General features: G+C 39.9%; 1 protein-coding gene and 1 pseudogene across 13 annotated transcripts in view; one reads left to right on the forward strand and one right to left on the reverse strand.

Annotated features, from left to right (window-relative positions):
- LOC108533032 (dnaJ homolog subfamily B member 4 pseudogene) overlaps positions 1-13,701 on the reverse strand; it is a 27,334-nt pseudogene extending 13,633 nt beyond the window's left edge.
- Positions 13,702-13,747: 46 nt separating this feature from the next.
- Positions 13,748-21,037, forward strand: part of FUBP1 (far upstream element binding protein 1) — a 39,373-nt gene continuing 32,083 nt past the window's right edge. For 8 of the 13 annotated variants that reach the window (XR_001886624.1, XR_001886625.1, XR_001886628.1 and 5 more), the window contains exon 1: positions 13,840-14,064. Coding sequence is in view for 7 of the 13 variants with exons in the window: in XM_017877393.1 (XP_017732882.1) it covers positions 13,945-14,064 (120 nt within the window). In the remaining 6 variants the exon portion in view is untranslated. Of the gene's footprint in view, positions 14,065-21,037 lie in introns of all 13 variants that reach the window. The other 5 variants (XR_001886627.1, XR_001886626.1, XM_017877395.1 and 2 more) reach the window with 2 other exon arrangements.

The raw sequence follows: 21,037 nt of genomic DNA on the forward strand, positions 1-21,037 counted from the left end.
AAAAAAAAAAAGAGAGAGTTTAAGGCGTACAGAGAAAAAAAATGTCTGTAGCCCAAGAGATAAGGCAGCAGGAGAGGATATGCAGCTGTTTCACTGAAATATTAGGCTCTTAGCCAAGACTGCAACAGATTATTTAGCAAGTTTGTTCAGCTAATTGTTTACAATTCTCAAATAATGTTTTTCTTTTTTTCTTTTTTTTTTTTTGAGACAGTCTTGCTCTGTCACCCAGGCTAGAGTGCAGTGGTTTGATTAAGGCTCACTGGAGTCTCAGCCTCCAGGGCTCAAGCAATCCTCCCAACTCAGCCTTCCAAATAGCTAGGACTACAGGCATGTGCCACCATGCCTAGCTATTTTTTTTTTTTTTCTTTTGTAGATATAGGGTCTCCCTATTTTGCTCAGGCTAGTCTTGAACTCCTGGGCTGAAGCTATCTTCCCACCTCAGCCTCCCAAAGTGCTAGGATTACAGGTGTGAGCCATTGTGCCTGGCCTCTCAAATGACTTAATTTAAATCAGTACCAGACTTTATGAATTATCTTCATAGTATATTGCATCCATTAAGACATAATCATCAAACCACTGCTACCATGGAGACTTAACTATGATTCAAAGACTTTAATAATGGCTAACAAATGTAAGTATTAGAACATTTATATAAATAAGCCAACATGTCCTATAGCATTTACCAACTACCATAAAATTGGGCCATTGACTACCTAATCCCAAATGCATGAGCTTGAACTATTGTAACTGTCTAAAGAAGGATATTTATAGTAAGAGAAAAAAAAATAGGATCTCTAAAATAATTTAACTGTAAATGGATGGGTTTTAATGTTCGAGTTATTAACATTTCAAAAATATAACCTTTTTATTATCTAAGTCAAATCAGCATACCAAGCCAACCATTACTGAGACCCCACTGTGCTATACTATTACATGTAACATGAAGGATACAACAGTGTAATACATAGTCCCTACCCTTATGGAGTTTATACTATAAATAGGCCAGGCACGGTGGCTCACGCCTGTATCCCAGCACCTTAGAAGGCCAAGGAGGGTGGATCAATTGAAGTCAGGAGTTCAAGACCAGCCTGGCCAACATGGTGAAACCCCATCTCTACTAAAAATACAAAACAATTAGCCAGATGTGGTGGCACACACTTGTAGTCCCAGCTACTTGGGAGGCTGAGGCAGGAGAATTGCTTAAACCCGGGAGGTGGGGGTTGCAATGAGCCAAGATCGTTCCACTGCACTCCAGCCTGGGTGACAGAGTGAGACTCCGTCTCAAAAAAGAAAAAAAAAAAAGAAAAAGGAGCTTATACTGCAACTACATAAAGTAATACGTACTGTCTATTGTTGCTTTTGCCAGACAGTGGTAGAGCTGAGTAGTTGCAGCAGAGACTGTATGGCCCACAAGGCCTAAAATAGTTACCGTCTGGCCCTTACCAGGAAATGTTTGCCAACTTCCGCTTTATACAAATTATTCTTCACTGGAGGGAGAGGAAAGTCTAAATAAAGCACTAAACATGATAAAATTTTATTGCATCTGGCAAACTTTAAAAACTATAGTTTTTACAATAAGCACTCAGAAATAGGCCAGGCGCAGTGGCTCAAGCCTGCAATCCTAGCACTTTGGGAGGCTGAGGCAGACAGATGACCTGAGGTCAGGAGTTCGAGACCAGCCTGGCCAACATGGTGAAACCCTGTCTCTACTAAAAATACAAAATTAGCCAGGTGTGGTAGCACATGCCTGTAATTCCAGCTACTCAGGAGGCTGAGGCAGGATAATCGCCTGAACCTGGGAGACAGAGGGTGTAGTGAGCTGAGATTGTACCATTGCACTCCAGCCTGGGCAACAGAGTGAGACTGTGTCTCAAAAAAAAATAATAAAGGTCAACATGCTTTTGCTTGTCTGATGGTAAAACTAACATGCTGATTCTCAACCTGGACATAACTGCTAAAGGGAATATATTATAATATTTAAAGTGTCACGTGAGATGCTTATCAAAAAGGGTGGCATGTTTTAAAAGGCAGAGAAAGACTGTTTAATAATCATACCTCTGTATTGTTCCCCTTGACCATTCCCATCTAATTCATCGGTTCTAGTCATAAATGATTTTGGTTATTTCCCAAAACGAAATTTACCCTGAAGTAGTTGATTCTCATTTGTTATGTTCTATAAAATCCATAGTTATGTTCTATAAAACATTTGCCATGGTTATGTTCTATAAAATCATCCCGAATGCTAAATTAGAGAATACTGAACCATTGCCCCTAAGGAAATACAGTGTTAGGTTCCTGCCAGGCTCTGGTCACATTTCATCACTGATCAATACATAACCTCTTCTATGTGTATTTCTGTTAAAGACACCTTAATAATATATACTGTTGATTCAATGACATTGAACTCATAGCCAACAGAACTATGACTCATGCCTGATAAAGCTTACCTAACACGAATTTTCTCTGTAAGGCACATCACAGCCTTCTTGTGCTCAGCAACACTAGACAGCACTTTAGCACTATGCTTAGAGGCCATTTTAAATAGTAAAGTCACCGATAAAAAAATAGAAAGCACAAAAATACAAAAATGTGGCACTAAATGGACCATGAAAAGGAGACTTGTTTAGAAGTATGAGAGCTGAAACATGAGGGCAGAGCACTGACTTGTTCAATCTCAGCTAGTTCATTTTTTCTGTGCGGAGATGGTGGGAGGGGTCGCACTATGTTGCCCAGGCTGGTCTTGAACTCCTGGCCTCAAGCAATCCTTCTGCCTCAGCCTCCCAAGGTGGTGGGATTACAGATGTGAGCCTCTGTGCAAAGCTCAGCTAGTTCTTAAATTTTTTGCCACTCTGAACATGTGTATGTCTAAAAGTGACCTTGAAAGCATTTTGAGTATTCATTTTGGGGTTACAAATACATTTCGGTGAGTAGGCAAATTCATAAACACAGAATTGACAAATAATGAGAATCAACTGTATAATAATATCATTACTGAGAATCTTCTGCATTAACCATAATCAGTTAAAAAAAATTGTTTTTGAACAACGGTAACATTAACAAGTACACAGTCACCAAAGTTAATACCTTTGAAGTGATTATTTGTTATATATAAAGCAAGCAGGGTATGTGTGTAGGTGTATTTCCCTCTTCCCTACACCAGGAGCCCTTCACCTAGCTTCCTCCTGCTTTGAGACTCACCCTGTAGTTGGGCTTCTGTGAAGCTCAAATTTGGGTTAGATTCCCTGGACCTCGAGCTCCTACACTTCCCCCCATATCTCCACTGTACCTTACATAACCATCTGTGTGTTTAATGCCCTATCCACTGGATTGTAACCAGTGGGGTCTTGTTTTATTTTATTTCTAGAACAAGGTGTTTACAATACATTGCTGTTCAATAAACTTTTACTGAATGAATGAATCACAAAGAGATGAGTAATAACAAAAACCTAAAGTAGGATGACTATGATATAAACAGACCAACAGGTAGGATTAAGTAGTAAGAAATAGCATCTGTATAATTTGCCCATCAGCTGGATGTAGGGAAGAGGAAGGATTTCAGACTGCCCATTTCTGGATTGACAAAGGTGTGCACAGTTGTGCTACTAATGAAAGTTTAAAATATAAGAAGAGTACTTTTGAAGTGGAAAGACAAGTTCTACTGTGAACATTCCTGTAACCTTATTAATAACCCCTTCATCTACGCTACTTCAATAGTTGATAAGTTTTGCTGCCTAAGACTGCATTCCTAGTTACTTATTTCTCTGGCTAACTACCTCATTAAAATGTAAGATAATATAAGGTAAATTTTATTTAATTTTTGACTCTCCAAAAACCAGCACAATGATAGCGTTGCATCTCTAAATCAATCTTGGAACTACCTATCACTGGACTTAAGAGATTCTTACTTAAAGCTGAAGGCATCCTGACACCACTAGTATCCAAAAACCAAAAGACAGAAACTATTTCATGAAGGATATACAAAAGTAAAGAAAGATGATAGAAAAGTATCTGTAAGAGTGAGAATAATTTTGGTTTCAGTAGTAATAGTTAATCCTGGTAAGCACTCAAAAAAAATTAACAATGTGCAAGCATTATTCTAAAAACACATGTATCTTCATTTAATCTCTCAGAATTCTATGAGGTAGATAGAATTGTGACCAACAAAAGTAGAAGACAGAATGCAGTAAATTGACCATTAAGAGGGAAATGAAAATGAAATAGTAAATTTAAATATTTCTAAAAAGCTGTCTGAAGTAAAGGACATAGTGTTGCAACAAAGAAAAGATAAGGGAGGTTTTAAGATAGTCCAGAGAAGAAGAAAACAATATAGAGGAGGATATTTAAAAACATATAAGACATATAATAAAAGAAGTAATTGCTTAAATGACATCTCAAAGAAGATAAGATTTGATGTGATTTGATACCAAGAGTACCAGTAGATGAGACTTGAAAAAAATTAGAGGTGGGCTCTGAGATCAAAAGGAAATAGACGACAATTTATAAATTTGAAAGTAAAAGGACTAGGAAGACAAAGAAATTCATATACAGTATCAATACTCTGTTTAAAAAGAGAGGGGTCGGGGGACATCCACTGCTAAGGATTCAGAGTAAAGTAGGGTGTTTGATAAGAATGGTGGTATTTCAGTATGTCAGTTATGGAAAATACGGAAGCAGCTGATCAGAAACAAACAATTACTAAATCCCACTAAGGACCCAGCTGAAACCAGAAACCATCATGAATGAACATTCATTTATTTACAAATTTTTATTATGGACCTTTCATATGCCAAGGCACCTTTCTAGGTGCTAGGGATACAGTATGAACAAAAATCCCTGCCTCATTCTCTGTACATTCTAGTGGAGGGAGAGATAATAAAAAATTTTAAATACTGTGAGTTGTGTTAGATAGTGGTAGAAGCTAAGAAAAATAAACCAGAAAACTGAAATAAGGATGTTAAAAATTTAGATAGGGGGGCCAGAAATGATTTCAGAGAAAATGATATTCGCACCACTATCTGAAAGGAAAGGAGGAAAGCTATGCATCCGTATGGTAGAACTTATCGGATAGAGGGAAATATCAAACACCAAAGCCTAGAAGTGAGGGAATGCAAGGCATCTTTGAGGAACTGCAAGATGGCTGAGTCTGAATGATAGAGATGGTGAAGGGGCTGAAAGATGATCAGAGAAATAATAGTTGCAATACAGAGCCTTGTAGGCCACTAAGGACTTTGACTTACATTCTGAGGGAAGATACAATGCCATTGGAGGGTTTTATGCAGACTGATAGGTCACTTTGATTCTTAAGAGCGTGGGAAAGATGGTGGGCAAGGGTGGAAGACCAGTAAGAACTGATGGGCACAGTGGCTGAGACCTGTAATCCCAGCACTTTGGGATGCTGAGGCAGGAAGATAGCTTGAGGCCAGGAGTTTCACACTAGCCTAGGCAATATAATGATACTCCACCTCTACAAAAGATAAAAAGTGTCAGCCAGATATGGTGCCACGTGCCTGTAACTCTAGCTACTCAGAAGGCCAAGGCAGGATTGCTTGAGCACAGGAGTTTGAGGTTACAGAGAGCTCTGATTATACCACTGCACTCAAGCCTGAGGGACTAAGTGAGACACTGTCTCTGGAAAAAAAAAAATTATTTATACACACACACACACATTCAGGTGGTTTGGCCCATGATGTAGCAGTGGAGGTGATGAGAAGTGGTGAACTTCTGGATATATTTTAAAGGTAGAGCCAACAGGATTTCCTGGTGAATCAGACAGGGGATATGAGGAAAAACCAATAATGACACCAAGGTTTTTCAACTTCAGCAAACAGAGAACAGACTTGCTACTTACTAAAATAGAGAGGGGAGAAGGGAGAAACTGGGGAGTTCAATATTGGACATATAAAATAAAGATGCACGGGGCCAGGCGCAGTGGCTCAAACTGGTAATCTCAGCACTTTGGGAGGCCAAGGCAGGATTGCTTGAGGCCAGGAGTTTGAGACCAGTCTAGGCAACATAGTGAGACCCCATCTCTACAAAAAATTTAAAAATTAGCCACGTGTGCTGATGCATGCCTGTAGTCCTACTACTCAGGAGGCTGAGGCAGGGGGATCACTTGAGCCCAGGAGCTCAAGGCTGCAGTAAGCTATAATTGCACCACTGCATTTCAGTTTGAGGGAGAGAGATCCTGTCTCTTAAAAAAATAATAAACAAATAAGATGCATGGAAATTCCAGTAGGCAGTTGGATACGTGAGTCTGGCATTCACAGCAGTCCATACAAAAGACAAAAATTTGGGAAGAGTGTAGGTGATATTTAAAATCATGAGTCTAGAGGAAATTACTAGAATCATAGATAGGGGAAAAGGGCACAAGGATTGAGTCCTAGCATTCACAAATGCAGTAGTAATAATAACTATTACTAGGAAAGTGGGGCCTCTCCCTCACTCCTGAGATGATCCTAATTATTCTAAGCCAGTATGACACTTGATAGAGTAAGCCTGTGACTCAGCTCTGGTCTAGACAAGGCTATAAGATTGGCAGTTGTGGGCAGGGGTAGAGGGTAGGGTTGGTAGCAGAAACTTTCCCCTTCCATTTAACAATCATGAATGCATGACACCTGGAACTGTGGCAACCATTATGCAATCATTAGGGGAGTTAAGTCAAGAAGCTGAGGATGGTAGAGGGCAAAGATGAAAAAAACATGGGTACCTCATAAATTGCTGAGGTGCTAATCAACCAGCCTTAGAGCCACTCTACCCCTGGACTTTTTGTTATTATTTAAGCCACTTAAAAAGGGTTTTCATTACTTGTGGTCAAAAGTATCTGGATACAATAATCTTGATACAATAATCTCATTTATTTTTTTTTTTTTTTTTTTTTTTTTAGACAGCGTCTTGCTATCCACCCAGACTGGAGTGCAGTGGGGCCGATCTCAGCTCACCGCAAGGCTCCGCCCCCAGGTTCAACACCATTTCTTCCTGCCTCAGCCTCTTGGAGTAGCTAGGGACTACAGGCGCCCGCCACGTCGCCCGGCTTTTAGTTTTTTGTATTTTTTTAGCTAGAGACGGGGTTTCACAGTGTTAGCCAGGATGTCTCGATCTCCTGACCTTCCGTGATCCGCCCGTCTCGGCCTCCCAAAGTGCTGGGATTACAGGCTTGAGCCACCTCGCCCGGCCTCCTCATTTAATTTTCAAAACAATGCTTAGGGTGCCAAAGAGTAAACAAACTCAAAAAAGAATTTAGCAAGATCACGGAAGTAGCAAATGGCGATCTGAAGTTCATCTGACTCCAAAGTCTATTTGAACTGATCAAGAGTTGTTGATTTAAAGAATGGACACTACTAAAAGGCAAAGGGGAGTGGGAGTTGAGAATTACTGAAGTGACTGGCAAAGAAGGAAAGCTAGCAAGTAAGAGATGGAAAGAAAAGAGAAGTGTCAAAAGACTAGAGGAACGGAAGAAGTACATTAGGAAACAAACTGACGAGGTCGTCTTGAGCAGAATATCAGACTTGAAGATTTTTATTGTTTGAGTTGCCTGGATGAAGACTAGATGCAGGCTGTGGCCATAAGTAGTGAGGAAATCGCATTCTGAGTAGTTAAGGATTAATGCAGTAATATTTACTACATGGCACACATTATTTTATGCACTTGGGATTCAGTGGTATGTGATCTGAGATGAAGTTCCTGGGCTGTAACCTGGCCAAAGGCTTGAAGTCTTTACCTCAAGATATAAACAGAGAAAATGAATCAGGCTGACAATAAGGATGACAATGACTCACATTCATGAGCTTGTTTCAAATAATTTAACACACACTAGGCAATTAAATATTTAATGAATGAATGATCTGATCAGCTTCTCCCATTCTGACTCTTCAAACCATTGCTTAATAAGCTACAGGCTATTATTGGTTAGACTGATACAAATAATTGTCTGAAAACAATAGGGAGTCTCTGCAAAGTGATCCATGTTTTCATTCCACCTTCACTCACTAGCATGTTCAAGACAAGACGGTGAGATATATGTCTATTTTCTTTACTACTGTAGCTCTAGCACTTAGAACAATGCTCAGAATTCTTGTTGAATTGAATAAATGAATAGATTAATTAGGACCTACTAGATGCCAGGCATTATTTTCATCTCAAAGGTAAATAAGATAGCTCCTGCCCTTGACAGTTTACTACCACTTAAAGGCTCTAACTAAAACCTCTCAATCTTCATTTATATCAAAGTGCACAGTTAAGGAGCAAGGCTGCTAAGAATCTAAAGGTAATATCTGTCCTGGATAAAAGGAGTTTAAAGCTTAACAAGCACTTAAATTTTTTTAAATTACCATTCTTGCTTGAAAAATTAGTATTTGTATTATTGCTACAATTAGATAACCTGGCATAAACAATGATTATGATAAATCACAGAAAAACAGTACCTCCAGATGTTTCTTCTAAAAAAAATTAATTCCTTTTTCTTAAGTACACGTCGCTTCAAATATTTTTTTCAATGAAGTGAAAATATCAGTTAATATGAAGCAACATAAAAGAACAAATGGAATCAGAAGGCAAATTCCAAAGAGATCACTGCTATAAATAGAGACATGGAAATGTCAGAACAGAGAAGCAAAGTTCCACTAAAAAACAATAAAATTGTTATACCAAATGAGTCTTGTATCTCGAACCCACCCACTTCCAGTTAAGGATTTCACTGGCAAAGATCCTTTTCAATAACCTATTCTCAGAACGAAATGTTGTCAGTAAAGGTAGACATCCTGATTACAAAATTAAGATGTTTTGGTTCTGTACAGATTTTTCTTCCTCTTGTACCTAAGAAGCAGAAGACCTTCAACCCAAACACCGATGCTTCATATAGAAGATATTTCACAAAATAAAGAGCACTGGATTAGGAATCTAGTCTTGGCTCTGCAATTAATCTTGGCACTTTGTAGAAGGCACTCAGCAATCTGTGTTAGTTTCCTCTAACATGAAATGAAACAAATGGGCGAAATTACCTTCAAGGTCTTTCCAAGACTGATATTCTAAGAAAAGTTTGTGTGAAGCTACCCTTCAGTGCCATCTGGCCTTAAAGGCCCTCCACATTCATAATCATATGTAGCTTTGTAGGAAAATGTTAAGTGGAATAAATAATTCAACTTGATATTTATTTAACTTTTACCAACATAAAAGCATACTGGGCAAACCAAAGTTATTAAGACCCGGTCCTTGACCAGCCCTCTTTTATACAGAGGGAAAAAGACAGAGGACAAAGTTTCTGTATTCGTAACATTTACTACAATCTAGCCAGGGAAACAAAATTTAATTCACTTTAATTCCTCAAATATTAAACATGTTTTGTGTAAAAGAGTAGTTTTCAAATCTTGATGAGTAGAATCGACTATGATGCTTACTTTCTAAAAAAAAAAAAAAAAAAAAAAAAAAAAAAGAAATATAGATTCTCCAAAACACGATTCAGTAGGTCCAGGTAGGGCTAAGGTATCTGCATTTCTAAAAAGCACTCTTGATGATGCTGGTGACCTTTTTGTTAAGAAACTCTGCCTTAGTCTAGCTAACAAAAAGTTTGAGTTAGTCCAGTTAAAAGGAAAACTTTCAATTGATTCATGAATAGGACATGTCCCAAAAGTAGTTCAATGGCTTAGGGCTGAAGGGATAGGAAGGACTTTCATAGGATGAACGCAGAAACAAGGCAAAACATTTGATTAAAGTGGAGCAATAGTCTGATTTGGACTGATCCAGTGAAAGGTCTCTAGTTAAAGATTAATGGGCAGTTTCTGATTGGTTAAGACAGTTTACATTGAGTTAGGTTTTGGTTTGCTTATGTAGGAAGACAGGGCACTGAAGGTACCTCAGTCTAATCACTTCCCATTTAATTATTTTAACAGTTTAAAAAAAGATGTTTCTGGACTCCAAATTCATCTCAAGACTATATACCCATAACTAGAAACAAACCGCAACCCATCAAAAATAAGCAAAAGTCAGCCAGAGCTTGTTCACTTGTGCTTTTTAGCAGTTCTCAAATGTGTCTGCACTTTAGGACTAACCCAGGAAGCTTTTACGGATTCAAATATAGACAAATTAAACCAGTTTCTGGGAGTAGGAGTTAGGGCTAACCTTTCTTTCTTTCTTTTTTTTGAGACAGAATCTTGGTCTGTCACCCAGGATGGAGTGCAGTAGTGTGATCTCGGCTTACTACAACCTCGGTCTCCGGGGTTCAGGCAATTCTCCTGCCTCAGCCTCCCGAGTAGCTGGGATTGCAGGCACCCGCCACCATGCCCAACTAATGTATTTTTAGTAGAGCCGGGGTTTCATCATGTTGGCTAGGCTGGTCTTGAACTCCCGACCTCAGGTGATCCACCCACCTCGGCTTCCCAAAGTGCTAGGATTACAGGCGTGAGGCACCACGCCCGGCCCACCTTTCATATTTTTTAAAAGCTCCCTGTAGCCGATGTGGGTAACCACTGAATAAATAAAAGGTCACTGCAATTGGTTAGTCAGGTTAAGTTTCATGAAAAAAGACTATTTTTAATCTGGATTTTTTTATTTAGCTAAAGGTTAATGAAAAAGATAAATGTAATAGAAGAACTGATTATCTAAATATATGATCCAATAGGAAAAGAAACAATAAATGTTTTGACCACAAAAAAAGGGAGAATAAGAACGGTACATATGCGAATTTTAGACATTTTGTTTTTGAGGCAACATGCAAAACCAAAGTTTTGTAGGTAGTTGTGCAGACACAGATTTGGAAACATCTGGGAAATAAGTATAGGATCAATTTACAGGAAATTACAAGTATATTACTGCATATTTATATATAGCAGCTTTATTATAAATTATTATAATGTATGCTATGGAATAAGCTAAACTCAATTAAGACCTGGATCATAAGGCCAATTATTTAATTTAGATGCTTTCAGGAGTCCCAAACTTTCAATCTAACATTATTACCTAAAGTAATAGGAAGCTGGGAGTGTTATGTCTTATAAGAAGAGGTGGAGAGCTCTAAATTTTTCTCTAAAAATTAATAATCTATTTTCTATATATCCTATGATGCCCTGTTATGTCTGCCATGATCATAGTCAAAGGACAGATCCTGGCAATAAATGTGTGGAGTAACCAAACAAATACTCCATTAATATTCAAAGAGTCCTTTTGTATAATACAGTAAAGATGTTTGTTCTTTTATTAGATTTGAAGAACACTGAAAAAGTTTGGAATGACACCTTAGCAACCCCCCAAATATTCCTCCCAGCTTCACTGAAGAGGTCCTAAAAAGCAGAGTTTATTTATATTTTCACAAAGAACCTTTATCTCAAGCATTAATTTTTTCAAAAGATTAAGCTATCAAGAATTTTATTCTGGCCGGGCGCGGTGGCTCATGCCTGTAATCCCAGCACTTTGGGAGGCCGAAGATGGATCACAAGATCAGGAGTTCAAGACCAGCCTGGCCAACAAGGTGAAACACTGTCTCTACTAAAAATACAAAAATTAGCTGGGCGTGGTGGTGGGTGCCTGTCATCCCAGCTACTCGGGAGGCTGACACAGAAGAACTGCTTGAAGCCAGGAGGTGGAGGTTACAGTGAGCCAAGATCATGCCACTGCACTCCAGTCTGGGAAACAGGGCGAGACTCTGTCTCAAAAAAAAATTAGTCGGGCATGGTGGTGCACACCTGTAATCCCAGCTACTCCAGAGGCTGAGGTGCGAGAATCTCTTGAACCTCGGGGGGCTGAGGTTTCAGTGAGCCAAGATCGCGCCACTGCACTCCAGCCTGGGCAACGGAGCAAGCATTAAAAAAAAAAAAATTGAGGTCCTTACATATTTTTCAATATTCAATGGTAACTAAAATAAATTGCGATATACATAAATTTGTTTTGAGGGTAAATTACAGCACTGTGGTAAATAACATTGATCCAAAGGTCTGATTGTATTGCCTAATTAATAAAATATGAAAAAATCAAGACATTCTCAAAATAGAACTGGAAAATTTCTACCTAGCCACACACCCAACACTGCTTTTACTGTTTTTCTATATATTATGATTAGATCTGTAGTCCCACATGTGCACTGATTTTTCAAAAGGAAATCCCACCAAAATTTATAGGGATGGCCATGAACACTAAAAAAGATCATCAGAGATATAAATGAATACGACTGCATTAAAAGCTGATTAAAGGGAAATGATGGCTCACCTGTATCTACATGCATATTAACTGCTATTTTGGTGCTTGAGCAAATGAACACATTACTTTTAGGTTTTCAGAAAGAATGCAGCATATATTTCTCACAATTACTATTAAGAGCTGCTGAAAAAGAATTTTTTTTAGATCTAACCAAATAATGCCACGAATGCCACAAAGCTGAGAAAGTTCATTTTACCTCATTCTTTGTTATTTAAATAGAAATAATTTTGGAAAAATTATTTCTGTGACATACTCAATATCAATAGTAACTATCGTAACGATTCTTGGAACTTACTACTATTAACACAGTAATCTACATGCCACGATATGTTGGAGAAAGTCTGAAAAAATGTCTGAAATTACTTGGTAACTTAAGTACATAACATAAAATACCAATTTACACACACACACACACACACACACACACACAGACACATATACCTAGTCCTGTGATGACAATTCAGAAGTTTACCTTACATTTGAGTACCCACAGGCTGGGGTGGGAGAAACTACGCCTAAGAAGCTACAAAATCTATTTTGGCCAAGAAACAATGCTGTTCTTAACTTAAAAGACCTTAATAGGCCGGGCGCAGTGGCTCACGCCTGTAATCCTGGCACTTTTGGGAGGCTGAGGCGCGTGGATCAAGAGGTCAGGAGATCGAGACCATCCTGGCCAACACGGTGAAACCGCGTCTCTACTAAAAATACAAAAAATTAGCTGGACGTGGTAGCGGGCGCCTGTAGTCCCAGGTACTCGGGAGGCTGAAGTGGGAAAATCGCTTGAACCCAGGAGGCGGAGGCTGCAGTGAGCCGAGTCCGTGCCACTGCACTCCGGCCTAGGCAACAGAGCGAGACTCCGTCTCAAAAAAAAACAAAAACAAAAACAAACAAACAACCTTAACAAAAATGGCCATGGACACGTACAAATACTAGGTTACTAAATCTGGCTAACTCTGAACTTTAAGAACAATCACGTTTTTGGATAAAGAAAAGGCAGCCATATTTTTAGAGCCTCATCTACATTATTTTAAACAAAACTTAAAATATGGTCGAGAACTAACAGGCTTCCAGCCTGAATTCAACACCCCCCTCGTGATAAAACTCAAAAATCTGACAGCCTGGAAGTAAAATACAGGGACACTTTACTACCCTGAAAATCATGCTGGGTTCCCGCTAGGCCGGGTAGACGTTTTCGGGAGCATCACCGCGCGGCGTCTCGGACGCGCTTCTCCAGGCGCCCTCCGAGCGGCAGCGCTCTCGAGACACTGTTGCGTCGCCGTCACGCCCGTCGTTGTCACGCCCTTCCCCGCGGACACCGAGAATGACCCATGGCGGAAAATTCTACCGCACTACCTCCCTGAGGCAGCGACCGGTAACAACCTTTTCTTCAGGATTCCCACCACCCAATCCCACTTGCTGTCAACTGGCCACTGTCACCCACCAACCTGCAGGAACAATTACCCAGCCTCACCGCAAGAACGCGCGGAGAGGAGGCGCCAAAAGAAACCCTATTCTCGCGAAATCTTAAACTTAATTCTCGCGACGTCTCTGTTTCTGTCGTTCTTTTTCAGCCCTAGCCCCACACTAGCGCGTTGCCTCGGAAACATCGCGAGATTTCCTTCCTTCAGTCTCCACCCCTTTACGGCACGATGGTCGCGCAAGAATGTGATACAGCTTCGACGGCCGCCATTTTCTTTCTTTCTTAGCTGTTAGCTGAGAGGCAGTCTCTGAACGGGCGGCAGCGGCTAGCGTAGTGTAACCATGGCAGACTATTCAACAGTGCCTCCACCCTCTTCTGGCTCAGCTGGTGGCGGTGGCGGCGGCGGTGGTGGTGGAGGAGTTAACGACGCTTTCAAAGATGCACTGCAGAGAGCCCGGCAGGTAAGTGTGGACCGCGCGGCGGAATCCCGAAAGCTCACGGTAATTGGCCGCTGACTGGGTAGGCCGCTACCCTTTAGCGCATGAGGAAGAGGAAAGAGGTGTCCTTCCGGGCTGAAATGTGAAGAGACACGTTTCCCCTTGTTGGTAATAAAGGTTAGAGACCAGAACTCAGTTTTGTGTTTTTGGTGTGTAATCCACTTAGAACCCCGACGCGTGCTACGCAAAGAAGGCCTGAAGTCTTTCTCCCGCTTCTGCGGCACTCGTGTGTCGCCAGCGAGCTAGCTTAGCCTCCCCTTTTCCTCAAGATGAAGATCCTCTTCCAGGGGATAAAGCGCAGGTAGTTTCACACAATTTAATGGAAGGTTCTGGTAATCAGTTTGGGAAAGAACTAGGGTCGGTCTCCTGGAGCCATAGCAAGGGAAGGGATTTGTCGTTAAAGTAGCCTTTACAGCTCATTTCCGTTTCCTCGCAATTAAAACCGCTTTCGGTACCTTTCACCTTCACACCTCTACAAGGAAGGGACTTGAAAGCAGTCTTTTTCTGGGCGGGATTTACGCGTCAGTCTGTTCTAACAGTCAGTCCCCCCATATTTCTCAAAATGGCCTCAGGCTCATTATACCAGAGGTTTCAATTTGAATCTGCCTCTCTGTTAAGAGTCGTAAACTGACCAGACCTCTTTGTATTACGTAGTGCGTACATTTGCCCTGAAGACACCACTTTCCTAGACGAAAGCTGTTAAAATAGTGCGAGTATTCCAGGAAAATAGAAGATTTCTTAATTTGAACTTTACATTTTTAGATAGTCCCCTAATATGTTTAAAATTTCAAAATGTATGGTGTTGGTATGGATTTGCGTGTAAGCAAAAGAATTCTATTCTCTATGACACTATGTATATTGTACTAGGTGCTGGACATTTTTTACTAGTGTTAAGCTAATGGTAATTAGAAACCAGTGTTGTGCTGTGTTTTCATTGCATTAGGAGTTCACTTAACTTTTTACCGGTACAGTTAAAGGAACATTGAGTCAAAATCAGAATTCATAAAATCCGTTGTAACATGTCTAATGTGAACACATTATAAACATGTACTTGCACTTGTTTATAACCAGAAATATTAGGAGTAGTCAACAAAAGGTTATCATTAATATTAGTTTTGCGGTTTTTTCACGTAATTTAAGAAATTCTGAACATGTTTAGCAACAAGCATTTGTATGACTCACACTGTTAGCGCGTTTTATTAGATTGATTTGTAAAACTTAACTATTGTGTTTATTGGAACCAACTATTTTATCTGTAGGCAGATACTGGAGTTTTGTTTTGTTTTGTTTGAGACGGAGTCTCCTTCTATCTCCTCTATCGCCCAGGCTGGATTGCAGTGGCTTGGCGCCATCTCGTCCCACTGCAACCTCCGCCTCCGGCTTCAAGCAATTCTCCTGCCTCAGCCTCCCGAGTGGCTTGGATTACATGCGCCCGCCACCGTTCCCGGCTAATTTTTTGTATTTTTTTTTTTTTTTTAAGTAGAGACAGGGTTTCACCATGCTGGCCAGGCTGGTCTCGAACTCCTGAGCTCGTGATCCGCCCGCCTCGGCCTCCCAAAGTGCTGCGATTACAGCAGTGAGCCTGGCCTTGTTTTTTTTTTGTTTGTTTGTTTGTTTAAATGCATGAATTGTTTCCTATTAAGAAGCTATGATATAGTTCCGTGACCAAATGCAGATGAACAGGATTATCTGATTAATTGATTAACGAGAGCAGACAAAATACGGATATTTAATTCATCCGCTCATTTTATAAGTGTTTACAGAGTTTCTACTATGAGGCAGTCACCTTGTACAGGACACAAGTTGGGAGGGGATGCCCAGCTTCCTAAGTAAAGGAGTGATACTTGAGCAAGGCATTATAGAATGAATGAGAGTTTGGCCAGTAGGGAAAAGAAGCAGCCTGCGCAGAGGTATGGGACGTGGGGGAATGACAAGAACCCAGAATTGAAGTCACTAGAAGATGGTGGTGGGAGGACGTGAAATGAGGCAAGGAGAGGTACAAGCGGATCCAGATACTGGAAGACTTTGTGTTGCAATGCTTTAATGAAAAATTGGATTTCGGGCCGGGTTCGGTGGCTCACGCCTGTAATCCCAGCACTTTGGGAGGCTGAGGCAGACAGATCACTTGAAGTCAGAGTTTAAGACCAGCCTGGCCAACATGGTGAAACCCTATCTCTACAAAAAATACAAAAGGTAGCCGGGCTTGGTGGCCTGTACCTGTAGTCCCAGCTACTTGGGAGGCTGAGGCTCAAGAATCGCCTGAACCTGGGAAGTAGAGGTAGCAGTGAGTGGAGATCACGCTGCTGCACTCCAGTCTGGGCATAGAGCAAGAGACCCTGTCTCCAAAAAAAAAAAAAAATAGATTTTATTATTAGGCTAAGCCATAATTTCTTTCTACTTTTTAAAATACAGAAATTGTCATCAAACTGAAATTTATTGTCTTACATGCTAATGGATCAGTTGTCCTGATGTCTTTACTGTAATGATCTCTTTATGAAAATGATCTTAAATCTGAGATTCCTAACTTTAGCTTTTAACTGGAATTACCCATTACATTTGGTGATGTCTTTAAATGTCAGTTGTAGCTGTTAGTCTGATAATATGTGTGGAATATACAGAAGGGTACTTAGACAGAAGTTAGGTTAATATCTGAACTACTTCCTCCTTGTGTATTTAAGAGAATATTGACTTATGTTTCTAGAATCCTCAACTAACTCTAAGTTTATTTTCTTTGTCTAGAATACTATGCTGTTTTTGTTTTTGGAAGGAAGAGATATAAGAACAGTTTCCTGCTCTCAAGGAGCTTCAAAGGCTGTACCAGTGGGGATGCCATTGGTATATTTAGCTGGATAGTTGTTATTCAGAAAAGCAGGATGAGTTAACATTACTTGGTAATGTCAGTAATGTTAACTCTAGCTGGTTGTTGACATCTGGTCATTTAGTTGCCAATCCTTTTTTTTTTTTTTTTTTTTTTTAGTTTATTTTTATGTGAAAGTTTTAGATTTTTATAGTATTCTGAGCTCAATTCAACACAGGGACACCAGGTTGCTGCTTTCGTTCAGGGTTTCCAGACTGTGTACTTAAGAAATTTATTTTTGTGTATTTCAAGCTGTAACTTCAGAGATTGGGATTGTTTGATTGGGTCCTTAGCAGTGGTACTAATAGCAACTTCTGTCTCTAGAACATTGGAAAATTAAAATGTATTTATCTACCGTTTTTTCCCTTGAGGTTATATGAAGGTAGAAATGAATCAGACTAGATGATTAGCTAAGCAAAACTGTTAACCCTCATCCCTTCCCCTCTAGACAACTAGGAAATTAGTCATTATGTATTCGATCCTTCTTGCAGTCTCTTCTCTGACAATTATAAAAGTGATTCAGGCTGCATAATGTTGTTTGAATGAAATGAAAATATAGACTAGAGCTGTTTTGTTTTATTACCATCAGTCTGTTCAGTGAAAACTAACATTTGAGCATGATTCTTTTTTAAAATCATTTTGTGACAGTTTAGCAAGGCTTGACTGATAAGAAAATTACAGTATGGTAATATTTCTAGCGTGTATGTTTCTTCACATGTCTGGTATGTGGGAACTACTAACTCCATCAGGACCTTGCCTGTAGGAGGTACTCAGCATTTACTGAAATAAATCAATAAACATTTTTGATGAATTAAAGTACAAGTCAGACCTCTGTGTCTGTGGGCTCTGCACCTGCAAATTCAGCCAACTCTGGATCAAAAATATTAGAAAAATGGAATAACGGTCCAACAATACAAGTAATACGAATGAAAACAATACAACTATGTACCTTGTATCAGGTATTATGAGTAATTTAGAGATGCTTTAAGTATACCAAAGGATTTGCGTAGGTTATATGCAGATACTGTACCATTTTATGTAAGGAACTTGAGCATCTGTGGATTTTGGTATTTGCATGGTTCCTGGAACCAATCCCCCAGGGACACTGAGGGACTATAGTTGGTCATACTACCTGATTTTAGAGATTTTCTCGATCTCCTGACCTTGTGATCTGCCCCCCTCGACCTCCCAAAGTGCTGGGATTACAGGCGTGAGCCACCGTGCCCAGCCTGATTTTAGAGATTTTCTGATCCTCAGAAGTTAATTAAGTAAACTACAGTAGTCTGTTCTTAACCTCGGAGGATACATTCCAAGAACCTCAGTGAATATCTGAAACCACAGATAGTATTGCATCCCATATATACACGGTAATATTTTTTCCTATACCTATGTATCTATAAAGTTTAAATTCTAAATTAAACATAGTATTAACAATAATAATAAATTAGAAAAAGACTGGGCATAATGGTTCACGCCTGTAATCTTAACACTTAATTTTAACTATGACGTTGTCTTGAAAAAGAAATCAGCCAGCCAAGGTGGCTCATGTCTGTAATCCTAGTGTTTTGAGAAGCCCAGTCAGGAAGCTTGCTTGAACCCAGGAGTCCGAGACCACCCTAGGCAACATGGTGAAACCTTGTTTCTATAAAAAAATACCAAAAAATTAGCCAGACATGGTGGTGCATGCATGTAGTACCAGCTACCCAGGAGGCTGAGGTGAGAGGAGTGCTTGAACTTGGGAGGTCAAGTTTACAATGTTGACAACGTTGGGTCCTTTACGTAGTTGCATAAGTGAGCCATGATCATGCCACTGCACTACAGCCTTGGGCAACAGCCTGACCCTGTCTCAAAATGTTAATTTAGTTTAAAAAATGAAATAGAACAATTACAACAATACACTGTATTACTGACAAGAGGGCAAATTTTTAAAAAACCAATATGCTGTAATAAGTTATATGAATAAGGGGATCCTCCCCTACCCCAGAATATCTGATTGTACTATACCGTAGGTAACTGAAACCGTGGAAAGCAAAAACTGAAGATACTGTGTCTTAAGTTTCTTTTCAACTCCCAAATTCTTGGATTTCTCACGTCTTGCTTCCTCAGTAGAGGTGAGAAATGCTAAAACAGTGAAAACAGGAAAAATAACTTACTCATTCAAGAAGTCGATTATGGTCCAGATGGAAAACTTGAATTATTTTTGTAAAACTGAAATAAAGTAGCCAGGCACCGTGGCTCACGCCTGTAATCTCAGCACTTTGGGAGGCTGAGATTCTTGAGGTCAGGAATTCAAGACCAGCCTGGCCTGTCTTTACTAAAAATACAAAAATTAGTCAGGCATGGTGGCGGGCACCTGTAGTCCTAGCTACTCGGGAGACTGAGGCGGGAGAATCACTTGAACTTGGGGTGCAGACATTGCAGTGAGCCCAGATCATGCCACTACATTCCAGCCTGGGCAACATTGTGAGACTCCATCTCAAAAAATATAATAATAAGTAAAGTAAAAAGTTTCCCATACTTGATAAATGTCTAATAAAAATTGAATATGTTCCAGTACTCTGAAAAGGAGTTGAATGTAGTTGGAGGTTGGTTTTAGGAATTGTTTTCTTAAATTAATTATCCTTGTAGTCACCTGGGAATTGTATATTTTCTGTTGATCTTAGAAAATTGATCAAATCTATAGTTCATTTTGTTTTTTCAATTTTTTTTTTTTAAAGAGATGGGGTCTTACTGTATTAACGTTGAACTCCTGGCCTCAACCAGGTCTCCCACCTCAGCTTCTGAAGTAACTAGGACTGCAGGTGCCACTGAGCCAGGCTCCTTTATTGGCATTTTTATTTAAAAGCTTTTCTCTAATGTCTTTGTAACAGTTCTCAATTTTTGAAATGGTGTTACTCGTTCTTTAGAGTAAACTGTCAACTTTCATTTTCTTTCTTTTTTTTTTTTTTTTTTTTTGAGATGAAGTCTCGCTCTGTCACCCAGGCTGGAGTGTAGTGGCGGGATCTTGGCTCACTGCGACCTCCACCTCCAAGGTTCAGGTGATTCTCCTGCCTCAGCCTCCAGAGTAGCTGGAATTAACAGGCACGTGCCACCGTGCCCAGCTAAGTTTTTTTTTTTGTATTTTTAGTAGAGATGGGGTTTTACCATGTTGGTCAGGCTGGTCTCGAACTCCAGACGTCAGGTGATCCACCCACCTCAGCCTCCCAAAGTGCTGGGATTACAGGCATGAGCAACAGCGCCCAGCCTCAACTTTTATTTTCATTTGGTTAGTTTATGAACTATTCAGTTGTATAAATGTCTTTTCTCTGTATAGAAGTTTCTTGGAGTTCAAGGAGTGCTACTTTGCAAACTCATAGAGTATTTATAAAAGCTAACTGCAGAAGGTGTTCATAGGCTAAACCGTTTCCTATTCTTGGTAGCACCATTTTCTCTGGCCTGAAATACTTTCCTTCTACTACTAGTGTCTGTCAGTGCCCAGCAGTGTGTTTACTTTCCTGAGGAACAATTCAGATGCTAAGTGCTTTAAGACCTAAGGGTGGAAAAGCAGTGTTTTCAGGCATTATTAGGAAAAGAAGATTTAAATTAGACACCCAGAAACAAAAACAGGTTTGTAATTGATAAAGTGAAAGATGGTTAAAGAAGGTTAGATTGACCAAAGCTAGAGTTTACTTTTTTTTTTTTTTTGAGACAGTGTCTCATGCCGTTGCCGAGGCTGGAGTGCAGTGACGTGATCTTGGCTCACTGCAACCTCCACTTGGGTTCAAATAGTTCTCCCGCCTGAGCCTCCTGAGTAGCTGCAAGGCATGTGTCACCACGCTCAGCCATTTTTTGTGTGTTTTTAGTGGAGACTGGGTTTCTCCATGTTGGTCAGGCTGGTCTCGAACTCTTGACCTCAGGTGATCTGCCTGCCTCGGCCTCCCAAAATGCTGGGATTATGGGCGTGAGCCACTGTTTCCGGCTGAGAGTGTACCTTTTTTTAATCGAGCAATCTAGTACTTGATCCTAATATTCTTTGTGGTGGGTGTTTGCATTTTTAGATGAAGAAAAGGGAAATCTAGAAGTACTAGGAAATACAGTTGG

This window comes from Rhinopithecus bieti, unplaced genomic scaffold (assembly GCF_001698545.2).
Source record: "Rhinopithecus bieti isolate Rb0 unplaced genomic scaffold, ASM169854v2 scaffold_10654, whole genome shotgun sequence".
In the NCBI taxonomy this organism is placed as follows: Eukaryota; Metazoa; Chordata; class Mammalia; order Primates; family Cercopithecidae; genus Rhinopithecus; species Rhinopithecus bieti.